General features: G+C 54.9%; 3 protein-coding genes across 3 annotated transcripts; 2 read left to right on the top strand and 1 right to left on the bottom strand.

Moving 5' to 3' along the window:
• Positions 1–2,262: 2,262 nt before the first annotated feature.
• VOLCADRAFT_63329 (uncharacterized protein) lies at positions 2,263–3,759 on the top strand (the record flags this gene model as incomplete). The annotated part of the gene is made up of 4 exons (XM_002953156.1): positions 2,263–2,394; positions 2,784–2,855; positions 3,292–3,411; positions 3,616–3,759. The coding sequence occupies 4 exons, from the start codon at positions 2,263–2,265 to the stop codon at positions 3,757–3,759; spliced, it is 468 nt and encodes a 155-aa protein (XP_002953202.1).
• A 7,161-nt stretch (positions 3,760–10,920) lies between these two features.
• Positions 10,921–14,598, top strand: VOLCADRAFT_93890 (uncharacterized protein; the record flags this gene model as incomplete). The annotated part of the gene is made up of 4 exons (XM_002953155.1): positions 10,921–11,538; positions 11,938–13,001; positions 13,735–13,828; positions 14,581–14,598. The coding sequence occupies 4 exons, from the start codon at positions 10,921–10,923 to the stop codon at positions 14,596–14,598; spliced, it is 1,794 nt and encodes a 597-aa protein (XP_002953201.1).
• A 1,039-nt stretch (positions 14,599–15,637) lies between these two features.
• On the bottom strand, positions 15,638–16,267 carry VOLCADRAFT_93889 (uncharacterized protein; the record flags this gene model as incomplete). The annotated part of the gene is made up of 1 exon (XM_002953082.1): positions 15,638–16,267. One exon carries the CDS (start codon positions 16,265–16,267, stop codon positions 15,638–15,640), a length of 630 nt encoding a protein of 209 aa, XP_002953128.1.
• Positions 16,268–19,704: the final 3,437 nt, after the last annotated feature.

Here is a 19,704-nt window from a genome sequence, read left to right as displayed (position 1 = left end):
CCCTTGGGACACCCGTACGTCGGCTGACCCTTCGTCATAACGTAGTATATATAAGTCCCGACGGGCCCTCATGAACCCCCCCACGGAACCAAGTTAAAAGATAGGAGTTCCGCTTGCAAGTGCAGGTGTGTCCGGAGAAGTTGGAGCGGCCATAAACTCTGCCGGGAATAGTTCCGCGGGTAGCCATCATCATTCCCCACCTCTGGCTACGGGAAGAAAAGGATACTCTGCCCACAAAAACACTACCTGTGGCCCTTATCGGGATCGAACCGATGACCTTGGCGTGCCTATTGGTGTATTAGCACCACGCTCTAACCAGCTGAGCTAAGGGGCCATAGTATTGACTCCACCTTATTAAGTACACTACTTATGCACATCCGCATCGAACTTGCAGGCCGCTTCCTGGCCGGCCACCTCTCCGCCATCCTCGGCCCTTCCGGTTGCGGCAAGTCGAGTCTCCTAGCGCTGCTTGCGGGGCGGGCAGTCCGAGGCAGCAGCAGCCGGGGTACCGTGACATTAAGGAACGAGGGAGGGGGGCCTCCTGGCGACGGCGGAGAGGCAGGAAATGACGGAGAAGAAGGAGTGACAGCTGGTGGTGGAGACAGGGAGGGCGGCCGTAGCAACGCAAAGAACGCCAGCAGTGGGAGCAGCAACTTCAACATCAACGCCCTTGGGGCGGGGATGCAGCGGGAGGTTCGGGACGCGCGGGAGATTTGCTACGTGGTGGGGTTCGTGCCCCAGGACGACATAGTCTGTGCGGATCTGACGATTCGGTGAGTGAAGTGGCTTTCGGGAAAGGGCAGGTGAGGTGAGGGAATGAGACGTGGTTCAGGAGGGAGGTAGCGGAGGGCAGCAACGGAGGATGGCATGGGTTCCGTAGAACGTGCATGCACTGTGGACGAATATGACTGTTGTAAGGGAGCACCGTCACCTGTGTCAAAGCGCAACATAAGTAGGAAGTGTGAAGTTCATTCTAGGTTGTGTGATAATACACGCGCATCTCGGACCGGCGCTGATGCGGGCCGCCGACACCTGGCCGACCGCCCGTCAAGCCACTCTCCTAATATAGGGAATTTAGATCGATGCGGGGGGCCACAGCTGAGCAAAAAGGCAGCATTATGCAGGACTGCGTTCGCTTATCACCTTTTCCGATGTCGATGAGCTCATATGGCGATACGTCTCCGTTGGCATGTGCAGCTATATGTCTGCATGCATGCATGTATGTATGTATGGGAGGGGAGCACTGGCATGTGTAGCTTGTATGAGTATGGCTTATGTGCGTTGTAAGGTGTGTAGGTATTGCGGGTGGGTTGAGGGTAGAGTTTAGAGGCTTAGACTTAGACGCGCAGGCAGAGCCTCGGGAATGTCGTATGGCGGCAAGAGCCGCTCACCAAGACACTTGCCACCGCTGGCTTAGGCAATCCTTCTGGAACCATTCTTCAGATCTTACACCACCGATTTAACCCGCTTACACTGTTTGGGGGGCTAGCGGTTTAATCGGTTAGTGATGTTTGGCAGGTATGAACTGTTACCGTTGGCCAACAGAAGCAACGAATATCTGTGTCCGCGAAACTCGAGACGGACGCCGGTGATGGAAGATCACTTTTAGAACTGTGTATGTGTATGTGTGTGTGCGTGTGTGTGTGTGCGTGTGTGTGCGTGTGTGTGTATGTGTGTGTGTATGTGTGTGTATGTGTGTGTGTGCGCGCATGTGTGTGTGTGTGTGCGCGCGCGGATGCGTGTGTGTGTGCGCGCGCGCGCGCGTGTGTGTGTGTGTGTGTGTGTGTGTGTGTGTGTGTGTGTGTGTGTGTGTGTGTGTGTGTGTGTGTGTGTGTGTGTGTTGCCACTGGGACCGCCGTTTGTGGTTTGCGTCCTTGATCACTTTTTGATTTTTTCCGCCTCAGGGAGAATCTCGAGTACAGTGCTGCACTGCGGCTGCCGATGCGTGTCGAGCGGAAGGCCCCCCCGAGGAAAGAAGGTGCGGGCCTTCATGCATGTCTTCGTACGTTTCAAAACGGAACATGGATTCCCCAAGGTACCGGAAAGGAGAATACCTGCGTAGGTTGCGTCTTTCTTATGCATCATTTCACGCACCATTCTATTCCGCTTCCAAGTAAAGGGTCCAGTTTATCCGGATGCCTTGCGGCTGCAGGTGGGGCCGAAGGCAGCGGAGGCGGCGGCGGAGGGGCCAACCAACCCATGAGTCGCAAGGCGGCCGCTGCTGTGGGCTGGGACCGCCTGCCTCGAAGCCTGCGGGCTCCCATGGCGCTGTCCTCCCTTGAGGAGAGGCGCAAAGTGGTAAATGAGGTGCTGGGTATGATGGCACTGCGTATGGCGCAGTCGTACAGGGTGGGCAGCGTCGGCGCACGCATCATCAGCGGTGGCCAGCGCAAGGTGCGTATCCCGTATTCCATATTCGTGCGGGTGCTGTTCTAGATAAGGTTTTCCAACTTCAGCTGGTCAACCGATACCATCGCAAGAATGCATGCACCTCGTCCTCCGCGGCTTGGAGTCCTTCGCAAATTTAGCTTGCAGGTTCGCCGCTCACGTGCGATCCTCTCTTAAGAGATCTATTTGCTTCAAGCGGCCAGCAACATAAACGAAAAGGCATTAGGGACCCAGGCATATCGACAGGTACGAACATACTGGCATGTGCGGCAACCAGCTTGCCCCGGCTGCTTTCTCAAATGTACGTATGTACGTATGTATGTATGTATGCGTATACAACTATACGTAAATATACGTGTTTGTATGCATGTACGTGTGTCTGTCCGCTCCTGTAGCGAGTTAACATCGGAGTGGAGCTGGTATCGCGGCCCCCGTTGCTCTTCCTGGACGAGCCGACCAGCGGCCTGGTGGGTGGCTGGGTGTGGCTGGGTGTGGCTGTGTTTGGAATTTCGATCGCCTGCTGAGTTTTACTAAAATGGCAGCAGGGCCAGCAGTGACTGCAGGTCGACCTAGGGAAGATCTCCCCTTGTGGGCGGAGACGTTGACTGTTTCAGGCAGCACCCGGCGGAGGAACATCCCTCGACAGCATTTGAGCAGATATGCACGGCACAGCAAACAGTTGTTGTTAGGGCTGGTGTAGCGGTAGGACAAGCAGGGACAGCAGAAACAGGGACGCTTAACACGGACGCTTATGCAGCATGCCGTATGTATTTTCCGTGCACGTGCGTGAAAACGTGTGTCCTCGTCAATAGGGTAAAATGAGTTAGTGACAAAACGTATACTTGCATACGCTGCTTGCATGTGCTACTTGCTGCCATCACTCCGAAACCAACAAACCCTCAGGACGCCTCATGTAGCAATGTCGTACTGCGATCACTCCTGGACCTTGCGGTCAACGGCGGAGTCAACGTCGTGGCCGTCATCCACCAGCCTCGTCACTCCGTATTCCACATGTTTCATGAGGTATGGCAGCGGTACGACAGGGTACGACCGGGAAGAATATTCGACAGCACGTCCTGCCTTCGCACCGATGCACAACATGCTACCTAAGCATATACACGCGCTCGTTATCCCAGTAGTAATTCACCGTTGTCTTCGGCTGCCACCGCTACCACGGCCGCCGCTGTCGCTACGGCCGCTACCATACCACTGCAATTCCTGCCTCAGATTCACCTTTTAGGAGAGAGTGGCAGCACAGTGTACCATGGCCCACCTGGCAAGGTACGGGAGTACTTCGAGAGCCTGATGTACTCCTTCCCGCCGTTCGAGAACGTGGCTGATACACTCCTAGACATTGTTACTGGTAGGTGACTGGAGCACATCACTAAAAGTTACAAGTGCCGCACGAGTGCGGGGTTGTCCGTCAAAGCCGGGAGGCCATGGACGATATGTATATATTGATAGTTGATTCCACCGTACAACCGACGGTGGTTACTTGGTCTTGCTACCTAGACCCACCTCATCCAGTCAGCCGTACCGACATCCGTAACCTTCCGGTGATAACTGCAGAAGTGTCACCAGACCAGACCAAAAATGAACCAAACCAGAACAGACCAGACAAAATGAACGACCGAGCCCGCTATACGGGACCTGAAGGATCTCCCGCGCAAGTGCTCAAACAGCCGCGCCGGGGCCGGGCTGGGCTGGCCGACTGGGTGAACAAACGGAAGCTGTATTTCAGGCTGCATGTGCTTAGCAAGCGGTGGCCTTGGCCTAGGAGGCGTTCTCGTATCTGTATAGCTTTTGAGCGACGGTCCTTTAAGCTCTCTCAGCGGTTCAGGCAGCTCACAGAATCTGACAAAAGCCCACCACCCAGGTGCTCCCCTCGAGGTATCGTCCTAACTGTAACCCTTGTCACGATTCTTGCCCTTTTTGCCGAGCTGCCCGGGTGCCTGAGCTAGCAACGTTGCGTACGGTGTTTAATCCCTAGCCTCATCCCATGTCCCGGTCCTACCCTTCGTTCCGTTGGTTGACTCTGGAGCAGTAGCTAGCACGCGATTCTGGCTCAATACTACACCCGCATGGCTCCCTTAGCTGTATATTTTCTTCTCGCTTGCATAGCCGTACAGCGTCGTGCGACATTTCAACTACGTTTTTGCCCCGGCATTCTTGTGTCCCCGAGCGCTTACCGACCGATTATCACCGACGAATCCACATACACGTACACGATCTCTCGGGTTCACGCATTCCGCATCAGCCCCGTTTTGACACTTACCGTTCCCACACTTCAATATGTTCCCTGCGTCGTCACAATCTAACACTGCGGGGAGGCAGCAGGAGCGAAAGTTTTAAAAATAGATGACCCAGCTTGACATCGTCCGGATTTCAACCCGTGTTCAAACACTGCACACTACATCGCCTTTCACTTTTCCCGCTGACGCTTTGCTCCTTATTGGTTCCCGATGGAACTCTCGATCATGATCTATCGACCTATATCGACCTGCACGCAGGCAAGATCGTCAACAAGAACTGTCTTACCAAGGACCTACCTAGGCGATGGAAGGAGCGAATGAAATCTGCAACCTTCGGAGGCAGCACGGGCGCCACTTCTACTTTTACCGCCATGCTCTTCGGCTCCCCCTCCTCCCCCCGTCCCGGAGGCCCACCCACCAGCCCCACCTCGGCAGCACCCTCCGGCGCCACCTCTCCGGGCCACCTCAAGACCCCGTCCACCCTGAAGAGCCCCTTCGCAAACATGAGCTGGTGCAACAGTGTTGCGGGTAGCGGCCTGCGCAGCTGTGGGTCCTCCACAGATGGCTATTCCGCCGCCGTCGCCGCCACCGCCGGTGGCGATATTTACCGCCCGGAATTCACGGAAGATATAAAAGCGATTTTAGAAGCGGAGTTTGATCGTTTGGTGGTGGATCGCTCCACCACATGGAACTTGACTCACGCCGCCTCCGCCGCCTGGCGTGCCTGGACGGCATCTGGCAAACCCGCAGCGCCGTCAACAGCGGCAGCAGCAGCCGGAGTTCCAGCCGTCGCGAACATGTCGCGTTCCTTCTCATTACAATCCGCGAGGAACGACCCCCACCACCAGCAACCTGCGTTGGCCAGTGCCGCCTCCGCTGCTGTCACTGCCCCAGATGGTCTGACACTTGACCAGCTTCGGCAGCTGTTCATCAAGCTGGGCCAAGAGGACGAGGATGCGAAGCTCCTGGTGGCACTTGTGGCGCAGGTGGAAGGGGTGGAAGGGGTGAAACTCGCAAAGAAAGATATAGGCGTGGGGGCTGCAGGCATGGATTAAAACTGCTGGTGGTTAGGCGAATGGGCTGTGGGTGCGGGCTCGGATAGGGTTAATGGCTTGCGGGCTGAGGTGCTGAGGTGCCGACTGGACTTCTGAGGCGCGCCACATGCAGCAGGCAGCTCCTCGCCTTTGGAAAAATTCCGCTTTAATTCTTATCATTGATTTTCGCCAAACACGTTCAGGCTCACCGCGCACAACAGGGCTCGGCGTCGCTGTCGCCACAGACAGCAGGGCATGAGGCTGTGGCGCCGTCGCCGGCGGGATTGGTGGTTGTCAGCAAGGCTCTACTGATCGACACACTGCTGCGAGTGGCGCAAGGAGACCTGAAGGCGCCGTCGCCGGAGGAGCTGAGGGCACAGGCAGCGGTGGAGGCGGAGGCGGCGGCAGCGGCACATGCGGAGCGGCAGGCACTGCGGCGGATAGCTTCGGCAGCAAGTTCCTCGCTGGAGGTACGTCCCGGGAGGGAGGTGGTAATTGCGGCGACGACCGATGGACTGTTTGTGGTTTCTAGTGGAGTTTTTAGGGTTTATTGGCTTTTGTAGGCTTGGTTATCGTAGTTGCGTGTTAGCCCGTACCACGCACTTGGGACACTGCTGCTGAGCACCCGCTCGGCCGACAAGAGCACAGAGCCGACGCACACTGCGGTGGCCTTGCCTCATCGGCTACTTTGGTACGCACACAGCTTCTGTAGTACACCAAGTCACCACAGATGCGACACCTTTCTTTGCGGAAGCAGGGCGATAAGAAGGCAGCCTAGTCCGGGCGGGCGGAGGCCATTGTTGGCGGAAATGGTTCAGAGGTAAAACGAGACTTTTACACACAAAAAAAAGATTAAAACCCATCGACATGTCGCCCTGCGCCCAAGGGGGGAAATCGCCGCAAGGTAAACGGTCATAGTCCATGACCATGCGCAGCGCATCTTTGTGCATGGCATCCTTCCTTCCCCGGGCAATGTGCATCCTTGTATACGGCTGTAGCCGGCAAGCTTAGTGCCAGCTTCCTCGCGGGGTTGGAAGGCCTGTACTTTCGGTTTCGCTGTCAGCTCAGTCGCCCTGAGTCAAGAAACGGCGCTGGGGGATAAACAGGGTTCTTTTTCCTGCTGACGCGGTACCAGTGCACCGCGTGCTTGACCTTAGGGTTTTAAAACACTACTACTCTTCTACTATACAAGCTGCTCGTGCGCGTCATGCGACCACCTTTTGTGCTGTACACGCTCGTGTTGTTTTCTGTGCGCTGATGTCGCGTAAAACATATGACTGTAGCATCGACAAAGCATGTGCATACGCCAAAATGAAGTGACAGTGAATGGTATGATGCTCCCTTCTGTATTATGAACAACCGTGCAGGTGCTAACCCACAAGTTCCGACGCGCGGCGTCCAACATTTTTAACCGTAACGTGGTATCGCGCTCCTCCTCATTTCTGGGCACGGTTTCCCTGGATTTCCAAAACTCGGTGATGACGGCAGCTGCGGTGACTCCAAAGTTACCAACGCGTGTGGCGTCCCCGCTGGAAACACGTGACAGTACGGCATCCTCCCTGGCCTTGTCCCGTACGTCGGCAATGACAGACAGGACCGGCAGGACCCGGGTGCGTCGTGTACGAATGCGTGCGTGGTCGGTATATGCTCTGTGATGTGTGAAACAGGGGGGTGTATCTTCACCCGTGGCAGCTACCCTGCGAAACTCTGCCTTCCCCGGTATTTCGGGGCACCCTCATACAGTCACCCTAGTCCATTTCCGCACCCTCCACCAGCATCCAACGGAATCTGCCGGGTCGACAGCGGCCCATCTCCATTCCTGGTAGGCTGGCAGGTTAACTTTACCCCAGGTCACCACCGTCCATCAACTAGGGGCGCAATGCCTTCCACCATCGGAAGATTTATTGACCCTGACGGGTATTGTTCCCGGGATCTCTCGGGGGCAATGGTCGCGCCTTACCAGTAATGCCCATTCCCTAACATATGCTCTATGTACGGATTGATTTGGCGAATCTGTCTCATGCATCATATGTACCAACTTCGCTCATACTGCATATCTACATGTTTGTACGGCATTTGTAAGTTGCGTGGCTCTCAGGAGTTGATACGCGGAGCGCATTGCTGACCGGGTAAACGACAATGAGGGGGAGGGGCCCGGGAAAACACGGCACGCAAGGAGCTCTGCCAGACTTGAAAACCAAAAACATGTTTCCTTCAGGTTGTGACCGCATTCCCTGTCTGCAGTGCAATCGCAATCTCCGCCTGATGTCGTACAAGCGTACATGCCTATCTTTTGACCTCCCCGCCTTCATGCTGTAATCATCAGCCACCAATAACCCGGCCCCACAGGTTTCTACATCCCATATGCCGCTGTTCAGGCGGCTTTTCAATCCATCCTCAGCGGCCACTTCCGACCAGGTGCTCCAGCAGTACCGCAGCGCAAACTCCATGGACACATCCAACGCCTCTGTCGCCGGCGGCACCAACTTTGCCGAAGCACCCTCGCGCGGGGATGACGGTGCTTCCAACGCTGGTGGCGGTGGTGGCAACATCGCGGTGCCGCCGGTGACGGCGGGGCCGGGAGGTGCTTCGGAAGGCGGCTCTTCCACACGGCTGCCAATTCTGCAGCAGGTGGGAAGTGGGCTATTGATGTTGGAGAAGAATGCAAAACAATGGTGATTGTAGCAGTGGTTTTCATAAACTTATTATATTATATGGTATTTCGAGTTATGTCGGATTCTAAATCAAAGGTTTATAGCCCCACGTGCGAGGAAGGATCATAGGTGACTATGGCGCCCTCACTGCCGAAGTCGAGACCGGACCGCGCAGCATGAACACCGATCAGAGATACTCCCCTACGCAGTAATGTTACGACCAAGGGCATTGCGAGTCACCTTTAGGTGTTAAGGGATAGATCATGAACGACGGGCGGGATAACACAGCGGCTAAATATCTCTCGGGGAGGGTTACGCGCCAAGTCGTGTTATTGACGGTGGTGGTGGTGATGCAGTGCTGTTGGTGGTAATTGTGTTTGTGGTATCGAATGGACGAATGTCGTGGAGGACTCCTCGTCGCGTTGCTGATGGTTGGAATGTTAGCAGCGATGTTAGCTCTTCCGTACAGATGTACGGCAGTACGTGTGCATGTCCCGGAGTCGTTACTGCCGACGCTTCGCCGCCGTCAGCTGCACACAACACCCACCCCGTATGTTTCTCTCCGATATACAGTGGGAAACCCACACTTTGTATCAGCATCTTAGTATTTACCATATCACTCAATTGTTGATGTTGTGGAGCTTGACAGACAAACGATTATCCTTAATTTGTGTGTTCCATACAGGGAAACACGTCTCATGGACTGTTCTCGGGCAAGCTGCTGTCTCGCGTCTCGTGGGCGAAACTCCCTTGGAATCTTGGCGGCAGCAGCAGCAGCAGCAGCGGCGGCGACGGCGGTGGCGGTGGCGGCAGCCTGGACAGGCCCGCCACAGCAGACGCCAGTGCTGGCAGCCGCCGCACAGCAGGCTCGGAATCTGTAACAGCGGCAAGCGGCGGCCAAGCAACATCAGTCGATGGCAGCGAGTCCAGTTTCAATTCCGGTTTCAGCCATTGGCCGAACACTCTCTTACCGGAATCAGCTTTCGCCAGGCACGTTAGTGGCGTTGACGGTTCCAGCGGGGACGTTACAAAAGGTGGTTTAGGTGGCGGTGGCGGTGGCGGCGAGGTCAACCATTCCACTGACGGCAGCGGAGGCGGCGGCGGTATCAGCGACTATGTCAACGGTTATGGCCACGGTAGTAATACCGGCAATGGTGGCGGCGCGGATAGCGGCGGCCAAGGCTTCCTGCGGCCGCAGCTTGGGCGTACTCGGCGGGCACGCTTCAACCCGGCAGAGGTCGAGGTGGCCATTGCGGCTGCCGCGAAGCGGTTCCAACTCACCAAGGTGGGGTGGACGAGTGAGAAGGCTAGGACAGTTCCTGCATCTGTCCACTCGTCCATCTGCCCATCTGTCCGTCCGTCCGTGAGTCTGTTTCTAGTTTTCGATCGTCCGTCCGTCCTGTTCTGACGGCACGCCTTAGCCACAAAGAACAATACCGTGTCCTCACCATCCAAAAGTCTGTACGCCGTTACATTACGCACCACATCCGTACGCCCTTGAGTTTATCCATCTATCCATCTATGTCTGTGCACGTCCGTCTGTCAGGCGCATGCGTCCTCATTCCGCTCACCCGCCGCCGGAGTGTACGAAGGAGGGACCCGAGAGAACGGCGGCGTACAACAAGAGGTCATCCATGAAGAGGAAGGAGAAGGTCATATCTTCTCGGCCTTCGAAGACGAATCCACAAAAGCCAACTCGGTACATAGCGGCCATGGAGGCGGCAGCGGTGGAGGGGTTGAGATAAAGGGCGATAGCGGCGGCGCCGCTGGCGGCGGAAATAAAGACGGACTATCCGTCAATGGCTCCCGCGCGGTCACTACGGGCCAGGGTCCCTCCACTGGGTGCGGCGGTGGCGGCGGTGGCGGCGGCAGCTCCAGCCAAATAATCCTGGTGCGAAGGATTCCATTCGACCTAAGAAGCTATATATCCCGACGGCCAACTAGCTGGGTCATTGTCTAAAGTGGATGAATTAACCTAGCTAACTAGCTGGCTGGCTGATTCACCCTAGCTGGTTCACCTGTACCCAGCTACCTACCTGCCTGCGAGCAAGCCAGGAGGCAGAGCTGGTTACGTAGCTGGCTAGATAGAATTGGATGTGGCACCATTGCCATTTGCCATTTCCGGCAAGCAAATTTACCGATTGGTATTTTTACGCTTCCAGCTCCTCTGCTATCCTGCTGCCTTGTGTACATTTCAGCAGCCTAGCCGTACCCCTCTAGGTGATTATACCTTGTTAGGCGCCAAGCTGGCTGGCTAAACATTTTGAACTACTAGCTAGTCCTTGGCTAGCCAACGCATGTCGCCAAGTCTGATCTACATAGCGGGTTAGGATGAATGAGCACGTGGATCCAAACGTCCATGAAGGAGTCCCATTTCCACACATTCTCTGATATAGGCAGAGGTTGCCATCGTTGCAAGTTTGATACATTGGCGCCGCCGTACACGCAGAACGCCTTTCTCGTTAGAGGGGATGCGGTGACCAAAAGGCAAGTCAAACCCGTCCTAGGACCCGCTAAACTAGGATCCTCAAAATACGCTGAAATATTCCTTTTGGCGTTCAGCAGGAATCGGAGAAGGCGCCCGTTTCCAAGATGCAGAGTACAAGGGGTTTCATACCCGCCGGTCCGTCACCAGAATCTGCGGCGGAGCTGAAGGGGACAACGGACGCCGTCCATGGCACCTCCGGCAACGGCAACGACAGCGGGACCGGCAGCCACGCTAGCCCGGTGGTTTGCAGTGTGAGAGCTGCCAGCAGCATCGTTTCAGGGGACAGCGCAAACGACAATGGAACCGTCACCGTCGTGCATCCGCGGCCGCCTCCTAAAAGAAGGCCAGACGGCGGGGACAGCGCCTCAGAAGATCAAAACGGCGTTAGCCACCGCCTGTCCACGGGTGCAGATAGCATTGGTGCGGGCACCGTTGCCGCCAAAATTGAGTTCGGGGATGCGAGTCCTGGCAGCGGTGCCGGAGTCGCAGCCGCACCTGCCAGTGGCGGATTAGCCTGGGGCAATGGCGTGGCGGCTGGTTGTGGCGATACCCGCAATGGACATGGGGACGGCTGCCAGAGCCGCGACAGCAGCGCACAGGCCGCCAACAATAAAAGATGCGACCTGGGAAAGAAGGACTTGGCGACACTGCAGACCACCTCGTACAGCAACACCGGCTGGTTGTCGCACCTGTGGATCTTCCTGAAGCGAGCGACGGTGCAGGTACATTTGGCAGGGGCGTTTGGGTCCTATCTCGTAATTAGGGCTTCTCCATGAGGTCTCCCCTGTCTATTTTGCCACACGATGTAATCACAAATTTGTATCGACATCGCAATGTAACATCCTGTCAATATTGCCGGCATGACATGACATGTGTATGTATGTATATACACCAACCTTGCCGTTCAATTTCAATATGACGTGGATATTGCTGCACGACCTCAACATAACATCGGTATGCGCCGATCTTCACCTCGACGGTTGGTGTGAGGTTCCGAGACCTCGAGCCCCCTCTCTCGTGCTGGCGCCACGCCATGCGCCTGAAACTACCTTTACCCCCCCCTTCCGCTGTTATGTATCTTGTTCGCTGCGGACCATTACTGCCATGGGTTCCCATCTCAGGCAACCCGCGCCTTCTGGCCGGTGACAGTTTTAGAAGTGGTGCTGCTGCTGGGCGCAGCCGCGGCTGTCGGCGCCAGCCAAGGCAACAAGTGGGGACCTACTGCCGTACCCGGGAACATCGTCATGGCCATGATGTGTCTTGCCGTGCTGGCTGTCGTACAGCATCTCCGAGCCTTCATCGCCAACCGTCTGGTACTGCGTCGGGAACGCGGTGCAGGGCTTTCGCCCACTGCATACTTCACGGCGCGGTGTATGGTTGATCTACCCTGGATACTGGCGGCGCCCGCCATTTTTACATTGCCGTACTATATACTGACGGTGCCGCACGCTTCATTCGTGTCGTACTATGCTATCAGCGTCGGTGTATGGTGGTGGGCTTCGGGGTTTTCGTACTTGTTGTCCGACTCACCATTTGTGCCAGCTGCAGCTGCACCGACGGCGGCGGTGCTCACAACGCTTATCGCTGGTGGACTGCTGAATGGCTTCGGCACGCCGTCGCTGTCGGTGGCACGCGGGACACCAGCCGGGGCGTTGCTGGGCTTGTCTTACAACCGCTGGGCGCTGGAGGGACTGACGGTTTCGGAGCTGGACCACTACATGGCCACACACCGCAATGTGATTGCCGCGATGTACCGCGAAAAAGGGATCTGTGGGATGGATCGGGATTTCCGCGGCGACCTTCTTCAGCCTGACGGAGACATGTCCGGCGATACGGCACTAACACTGATGCGCCTGACGACAAATTTTACGCGCGGCTACTGCCATCGAGTTTTCAAGGATGCCCTCGTTGCGCTTCTCTGCCTGGGCCTGGGGCTGAGGCTACTAGCGATGCTGACACACAAGTACGATACGGTGATCCTTCAAAGTCGCGATACAGTCGTGTACTGGTGGCGTACACTGGCAGGACACGGCGGCGCCGGCGCCGGGATGGCGGCAGAAGGCGATGATGCAAGAGCAGGTGCCGCAGCAAGTGGCACCAGCAGCGCCAGTGGCGCCTTCGCAACGGCCGGCTCAGAGGCGGAAAAGGGCGAGGTGTACATCCTGATGGATACGGGGAGTAGCGGGTCAGCTAGGAGAGGCTGGCCATGGTGGCAACCAACACAGCACAAACACCGCCTCGACCACCACCAGCAGCGGCAGCAGCTCCTGCGGAGGCAGCAGCATCACTCACTTCGGCTGCGCCGTCAGCTATCCGTCGGTGCCGGGACTCAATTGCCATCCAACCTGCGCTCTGAAAGCTCGTACGCAAGTACTGCGCAGCGTTCGTCATCGTTACCTCGATCCGTAGCATCAGGAGCTCCGCATCCGACCCCGCCATTACTGTCATTGCCTGAGTTCCTGTCCGGTCCGTTGTTGAGCAATAATGGCTCTGTAAGTACCCAGTCAAGTGCAGCACAGGGACTGGGCGGACAGGGACTGGGCGGGGGGTCGGGACCGACCCTTGGGTCGGGTCTGGCCCATGGTTCAGGGAACGCTATCTCCTCGATGCCGACAGCAGCTCAGGCTCCGGCTCTGGGGCCGCCTCCGCCCGCCGATCCGGTAGCTTCCTAGCCTTGAATATGTCTAACAGACCGCTGACAGCTTGCTGAGATCGTTTGTAAAAGATTTCATCGTCTTTAGACCGTGCCCTAGTATAACAGATACCCATCTAATGTACGATCTGCACATACTACAGACGATAAAAGTCTTACGGACGAAGTGCTGTGCGCTTCGTTGCATACCGCGTCCATCCATCGCATGTTGTATGAATTACGTGGCGGACAGTGTGTGTGTGTGTGTGTGTATGTGTGTGTGTAGCTCAGCAGAGCCCAGTGTGTGCCCATCTATCGGGATTCCCGCCGTGGCATGGACTAGCGGAACTCAATCAGAGACACTCTTTTGCCCACCACAAGTGAGATTCTATGGGGGGAAATGCAGCGGCCCGGGAATGTGGTGTCAATTAGCAGTTTTCTGGTTACTAGATCGCACTGCGTACTTATATCTATCGCGAGACACCTTTTTATTGTTTATTTATGCATTATGGTCAGCGCCTGTCTTAAAGTTTTATGTGACGACTCGGGGAGTACGGAGCCCTGCAAGTACTGGCGGCCCCGGGCTGTGGCCCCCGGCCAAGTAAGGCAAGAGCTCGGCGACCGCTTTGGGTTCTGTGCTGCACCTCTCGAGAGGCAAAGCTTTGTGGGATGGGAGCCTCCGAGTGTCCGCGAACGTCCTGAGGTAAGCTGTCCATATGCATGTCATCACGCGGCTGAGGAAACAGGGGTTGACCGACCTAGAGAGATGTCGTGTGTGCGCAGTGGGTTTATCTGTTGATTGGTGGTTGGTGGTTGTCAGCTTTTGGTTGGCGGTTATTGGTTCATGTCTTTCGCGGTATATAGGAGCTATGGTACAAGTTTTTAAGAGACGGCAAGTGTCCCGGGAGATGTGCGCCAAGAAAAGAACTTGCTTAATGCTTTTGGTGTTGTGCACATGTTCGTAATTGTACTTACTTAATTGTCTTTGTGTACTATTTTTAAGTTGATGGGTGATTTACTACTTTTTAGGTTATTGGGTAATTCACTATTTTAGGTTGATATAGATAGTTCTCCTATAGGCTTGTACACTTGCAGATTTCTCCTGCTGCTGCCTCTTCTTCGCTACTTGCAGTATAGAGATCTGAAATAGGGGGATATAGCTTCAACGTGACCACTACTAGCCTGGCAATCCCTACCTTCCCCGATGTTTTGGGACACCTTCATGCTTCACATCCATGACAATTTCTGCGAAGTTAGTGACATGCGACTCGGGCACTGCACTGCTAGGTCAGTCAGGCCTAGGCAGCTCTACCTGGTGGATGTATTGATTAAATATCGTTTGGCTCAGGAACGATGCTTGGTCGATGCTTGGCTTCTGCATCTTCGTAAAGTCACGCTTTGCCTAGACGTGCATTATCCCATTTCATCGATACGCATGAATAATCACCATTACCATCGTCACTAACATCATTATCATCATGCATAGCATCATGCATAGCATCATATGTCAACATCACGCATGCAAACATGTGCGTCTGTTGCCGTATGAGTTTATCGATGCCGGAGGCCCGGAGGGGTCTATCTGAGAGGGTTATCGTTATTGCTTCGCCCGCGCCCGCCTGCTGCTGCGGCCTTCCCCGCTGACTCGTGGATGCACTGACCGACCACCAATTCACCATAACCGACTTGTCCTGAAATAAATGTCAGCAGACAAGGGTTCAGCGCCCATCAGTGTCAGTAGCCAACGGGATCTGTCCGACCGCGGTCGTGTGTGGTTTACACAATGTGCCCTGATTTAATAGATAGGGACCTTCCGTACGATGTAATGAAGGACTATAAGAACAATCACAGTCGCCACTTTTTTTTGTGGTAGTTAACTCTAATCCAGCTCGTTCGTAAGGTGCATGCCCCAAGAGGGCATGCGATAGCGAATACTTTCTTAACATCAATGGATATTGCGGATGGACGCTGGTTCTTGCTGGTTATTCCATGTCGGCAATGTTTACAGTGTTACATTTTTGTTACGTTGTTGTTTTTTCTTGTTGCCTTAGACCTTACCTACCATGTCCGCATTATTGCTGCCGCTGCGCCCGCCAGCAGACAAAAAGTTTCAGCAGAGACTTTGCAGGCAGGGGTTTTGGACGAAACCAAAAGCCATCATCAACCTTCGCAATCCAGGGAGTCGACAATTATGGCCTTTTGTGATTTCCCGGGAAGGGAAAAACGTGCCTTTGCTCCGCCTCCGGCAGCCGGCGTATTTTCTGTCGAAGGCCCTTCAAATTGAATGTCAAAAAATCGGACAGTTTTGCGGGCGAAGTCCTTATGTGTATATGTGTGTGTGGGGGGGGGGGTACATTGGGCTCCAGACTAGTGAAGAGTAGAGCCAGCGGGCCAGCCTTATGAGTGGATTGTTTGTTTGTCTCGTCTGTCTCGTCTGTCTCGTCTGTCTCGTCTGTCTCGTCTGTCTCGTCTGTCTCGTCTGTCTCGTCTGTCTCGTCTGTCTCGTCTGTCTCGTCTGTCTCGTCTGTCTCGTCTGTCTCGTCTGTCTCGTCTGTCTCGTCTGTCTCGTCTGTCTCGTCTGTCTCGTCTGTCTCGTCTGTCTCGTCTGTCTCGTCTGTCTCGTCTGTCTCGTCTGTCTCGTCTGTCTCGTCTGTCTCGTCTGTCTCGTCTGTCTCGTCTGTCTCGTCTGTCTCGTCTGTCTCGTCTGTCTCGTCTGTCTCGTCTGTCTCGTCTGTCTCGTCTGTCTCATCTGTCCAAGCACATGCCTGCCCAGGCCTGCCGTTTTGTCTGTAGGTCAATCTGTCTGTTTGCTTGTCCATCCATCAAGAATGCATACATAAACGTAGAAGGCATGGCGTTTTTATCTCTCGATCTGTCCACTTTGATAACTGTAATAACCACTTTCAGAACTATTGGGAATTATCGGGTGGCTTCCTCGATGTCAGGAAAAGGGCGGGCAGGCCGGTAGCTAGGGTATTGTCAACGTGGTGGGAGCTGTGCTTGTTGCGGCAGTGCTGATGCTGTGGGAGCTATGCTTGTCAGAGCGCGGGAGGCAGGAAGCCGGGGCTCATAACCTGTTGAAGAGGCGGTGCCTCTGGAACCTAGCAGACACGGCTAAGAGTCATTGGCCGTTACACATAGCCTGGAGGTCCGCGACCTGCCACCGACAGCCCCTTGCTTGGGCGTAAACGTATGAGTCTGAGGTGCCGTTACCGGCACACAGCAGGGGGGTAAAGGAGCGTGTTGACTGGTTGTTGAGTAGACCTCTACCAGAAGGAGCGATAATAACGGCACTAAGAGAGCGTTTGATGAGCGGCTGGGACCATACGCGTCTGACTGTCTTGCCAGAGGAGTACCCATCAGATGGGAAGCAACCGGGAGTGCAAATGGCGAAGTATAAGCACTGGATGGGGCTGCCCTTTTCGGGAGCCGCAGCCGTCATGTGGCCAACACATGCTAAGGTTTTCATTCCTCGTTTAGCACATCGTAAGCTAATGCAGTTTCGTTTATGTTGCTGGGCTTTGGAGGCGAACAGAGCACGAAGGGGCAAGTACCATGTCCCCAGGGGGCAGCGGTTTTGCCACTGTTGTGGTCCTAATAGCCGAATTGAGGATGAAAAACACGTGTTATTGGAATGCCCAGCCTATAATGATATTCGTGCTGAAGAGGGATTCGATCATCAACAGAGTATGTTGGAGGCCATGCAATGGGAACCCGCACGTCTGGCGAGGATGTTGGAACGTATGTGGGCTCACCGAAACTCAATTACCCCCTTTGGACGTTAGTCTGGGCTGATGTGCGGTGTTTTTTCCTTTTTCTCCGTGGCTTTTAGGCGTTGTAGTATTGCCCTTGGGCCCTCGGCTCGTATGGGTAGTCTTACAGGTATGGGGTCACGCACCCCCCAACCATGTAACACACACACACACACACACAGCAGGGGCTCGGCCGCCAAGTCCGCGGTCCAGGCCGGATGCTCAACGCTCAGCAGACACGATCGCAGCTTGCCAGCCTTCAGCCTGTTGGCTTTGCGGTCTGGTGCCGCAGCCATAACACACACCGGTCTGTGGCACACCAAGTTTTGCGACAGGAGGTCGCAGAGTCCCTCTCCAACCCCGAAGAGGCCGGATGGGGGACACTACTCCTCCGTTTTCTATATTTTCTGGGGCACGACGTATGGAAAGAGACCCCGCAAGGGCTACACGAGGTAGGCGAACGAGTGGAGTGGCTGATGGACAGGCCAATGCCAGAAGGTGTGGTTTTGGAGTTCAAGGACCGATTAGTGAGTGGTTGGAAGCATACGCGTTTAGATGTCCAGCCTGACGTGTACCCGTCAGACGGCAAGCAACCAGGAATTCACATGGCGAAGTATAAGCATTGGATGGGTCTGGCGGCCGAGCAAGCGGGCAGGAAGGAGGTGCTCCCGCATATCACAATGTTTATCCCGCGTTCAGCGAATCGCAAGCTTATGCAGTTTAGGCTTTGCTGTTGGGGATTGGCGACTAACAGAGCGCGTAAGGGACGGCGTTATATACCTAGGGAGGAGCGAGTATGCCCTTGCTGCGGCACTGATAGCCTTATCGAGGATGAGAAGCACATTTTGCTGGACTGTCCGGTGTACGACAAAATCAGATCTGATATGATCAGATCAGATCTGATCTGATCTGATATGGTCCCACGCTCCGAGCATATGAAGGACGCTATGAAGTGGGAACCTGAACGCCTGGCAAGGATGCTGGAACGTATATGGTCCCACCGCAACTCTATCGTTCCCTTTGGTCGTTAGTATCCTTCATCACTTGTTTCGTTGGAAGTGCGAGGTAGGATGGTGCTTATAGGTGATCTGGCAGCCCTTGAGCCCTCGGCTCGTATTAGGGTGGTTTCCAGGTACAGGGAACGCACCCACGACCATGTAACAACAACAACAATAACACACACGGCAAACAGAGCCGTACAGCACCGTACGCACTGCCTACGGCGCCCCTTCAGGCATTGACCCGCCTGCTCACACGCCCTCGGCGGCCCCCTCAAAGCCTAGCTCTTCCCAAAAGCCCGCAGCACTTTCCGGTGCTGTCTGTGATGTTTATCCCCGAAGCGCCAGCGGCTTCAGCAATCCACCCCACAGCTTCCGCGGCACACTGCAAGTCTTCGGAGGCCCCTTGCAATTGTAATTGTACAAACGAGCAGCTTGCGTACTTCATAAAGAAATGAAATCAAAATCGGGGCCCCGCCCAAAAATGCGGTCAACGGTGTTGTGACCATGCACGCACTCAGCCTGATGTTATTCATGCGCCGATGTATGATTGGAACCCGCTGAACTGGCTGGCTGCCGCTGCAGGTTGTTGGATAGTTTGCGAGAGGGAGGTAAAGATAGATGATGACACCACGCACTAGCGCTGACCTCACTGAAGGGAGGTCCAAGTAGTCGTACTAGCCTTGAGCAATCAACCTGTGGCGTCCCTCTTCAGGCTCCTTGACGGTGTGGTGGTGGAGGAGGGTTCGCTACCAAGCAAGGACACGGGGAATGAACAGGGGAACGTGGGGCTGGGGAGCAGCGCAGCGGAGCACAGTGACATTGTCGCGTCATACGACGTGCATCCATGTTGTCACGACATTTTAGCGTCACGTTCATTTTACCGTCTTTCCTAGTCGTCTTAGGTTATAATCGGTATGAATACGCAAATTTCGTGTTGTCTTATACTCGCGTAAGGTGTTTGGTTGTTACCTTACACGCACTTCGTTAATCGATTTATGGTAGAGATGCGAATGTACACTCGTTTGCGAATGTTTACATATTTTACCTGTGAATTATACATTTCTTGTGTGAATGTTTTGTCACACGGTTATACTATGCTTCACTTGTGTCATTTGTGGACTATACGTCATAGTCGTACTTGAGGCTTATCTTTTGGGGGCCTCCTGTGATCGATAGCTTGACTTCGGTATTTATAGCCGGCAGTGAGCTTGGTGAAGTCGCTTTACGGCTATGGAAGGCAGGGTGGTCTGGCGAGGACCTGCAGGTAGCTTGAAGTGCGTACTTGACGACAAAAAGGGCAAGTCGTGACACGAAGCAAATGACAACCTGCGCAAGGGGCCAGTGTTCCCTCCAGGCAACAATGAACAGCGAAGAGGATTTACCTGACCGACTGAGTTTGCCCGGCGTGAAGGTTATGGGCGTTGATGGGCCCACATAGGAGTTCCGCTTGTTGAACGACGTTACTTATGCGGTTGACAAAAGGAAGGACCGCACAGGGCTTAT

The sequence above is a fragment of the Volvox carteri genome (genome assembly GCF_000143455.1).
Source record: "Volvox carteri f. nagariensis unplaced genomic scaffold VOLCAscaffold_34, whole genome shotgun sequence".
Taxonomy (NCBI): domain Eukaryota; kingdom Viridiplantae; phylum Chlorophyta; class Chlorophyceae; order Chlamydomonadales; family Volvocaceae; genus Volvox; species Volvox carteri.
The sequence above is the reverse complement of the archived record's forward strand: the minus strand, read 5'-3'. Positions and strand labels throughout refer to the sequence as shown.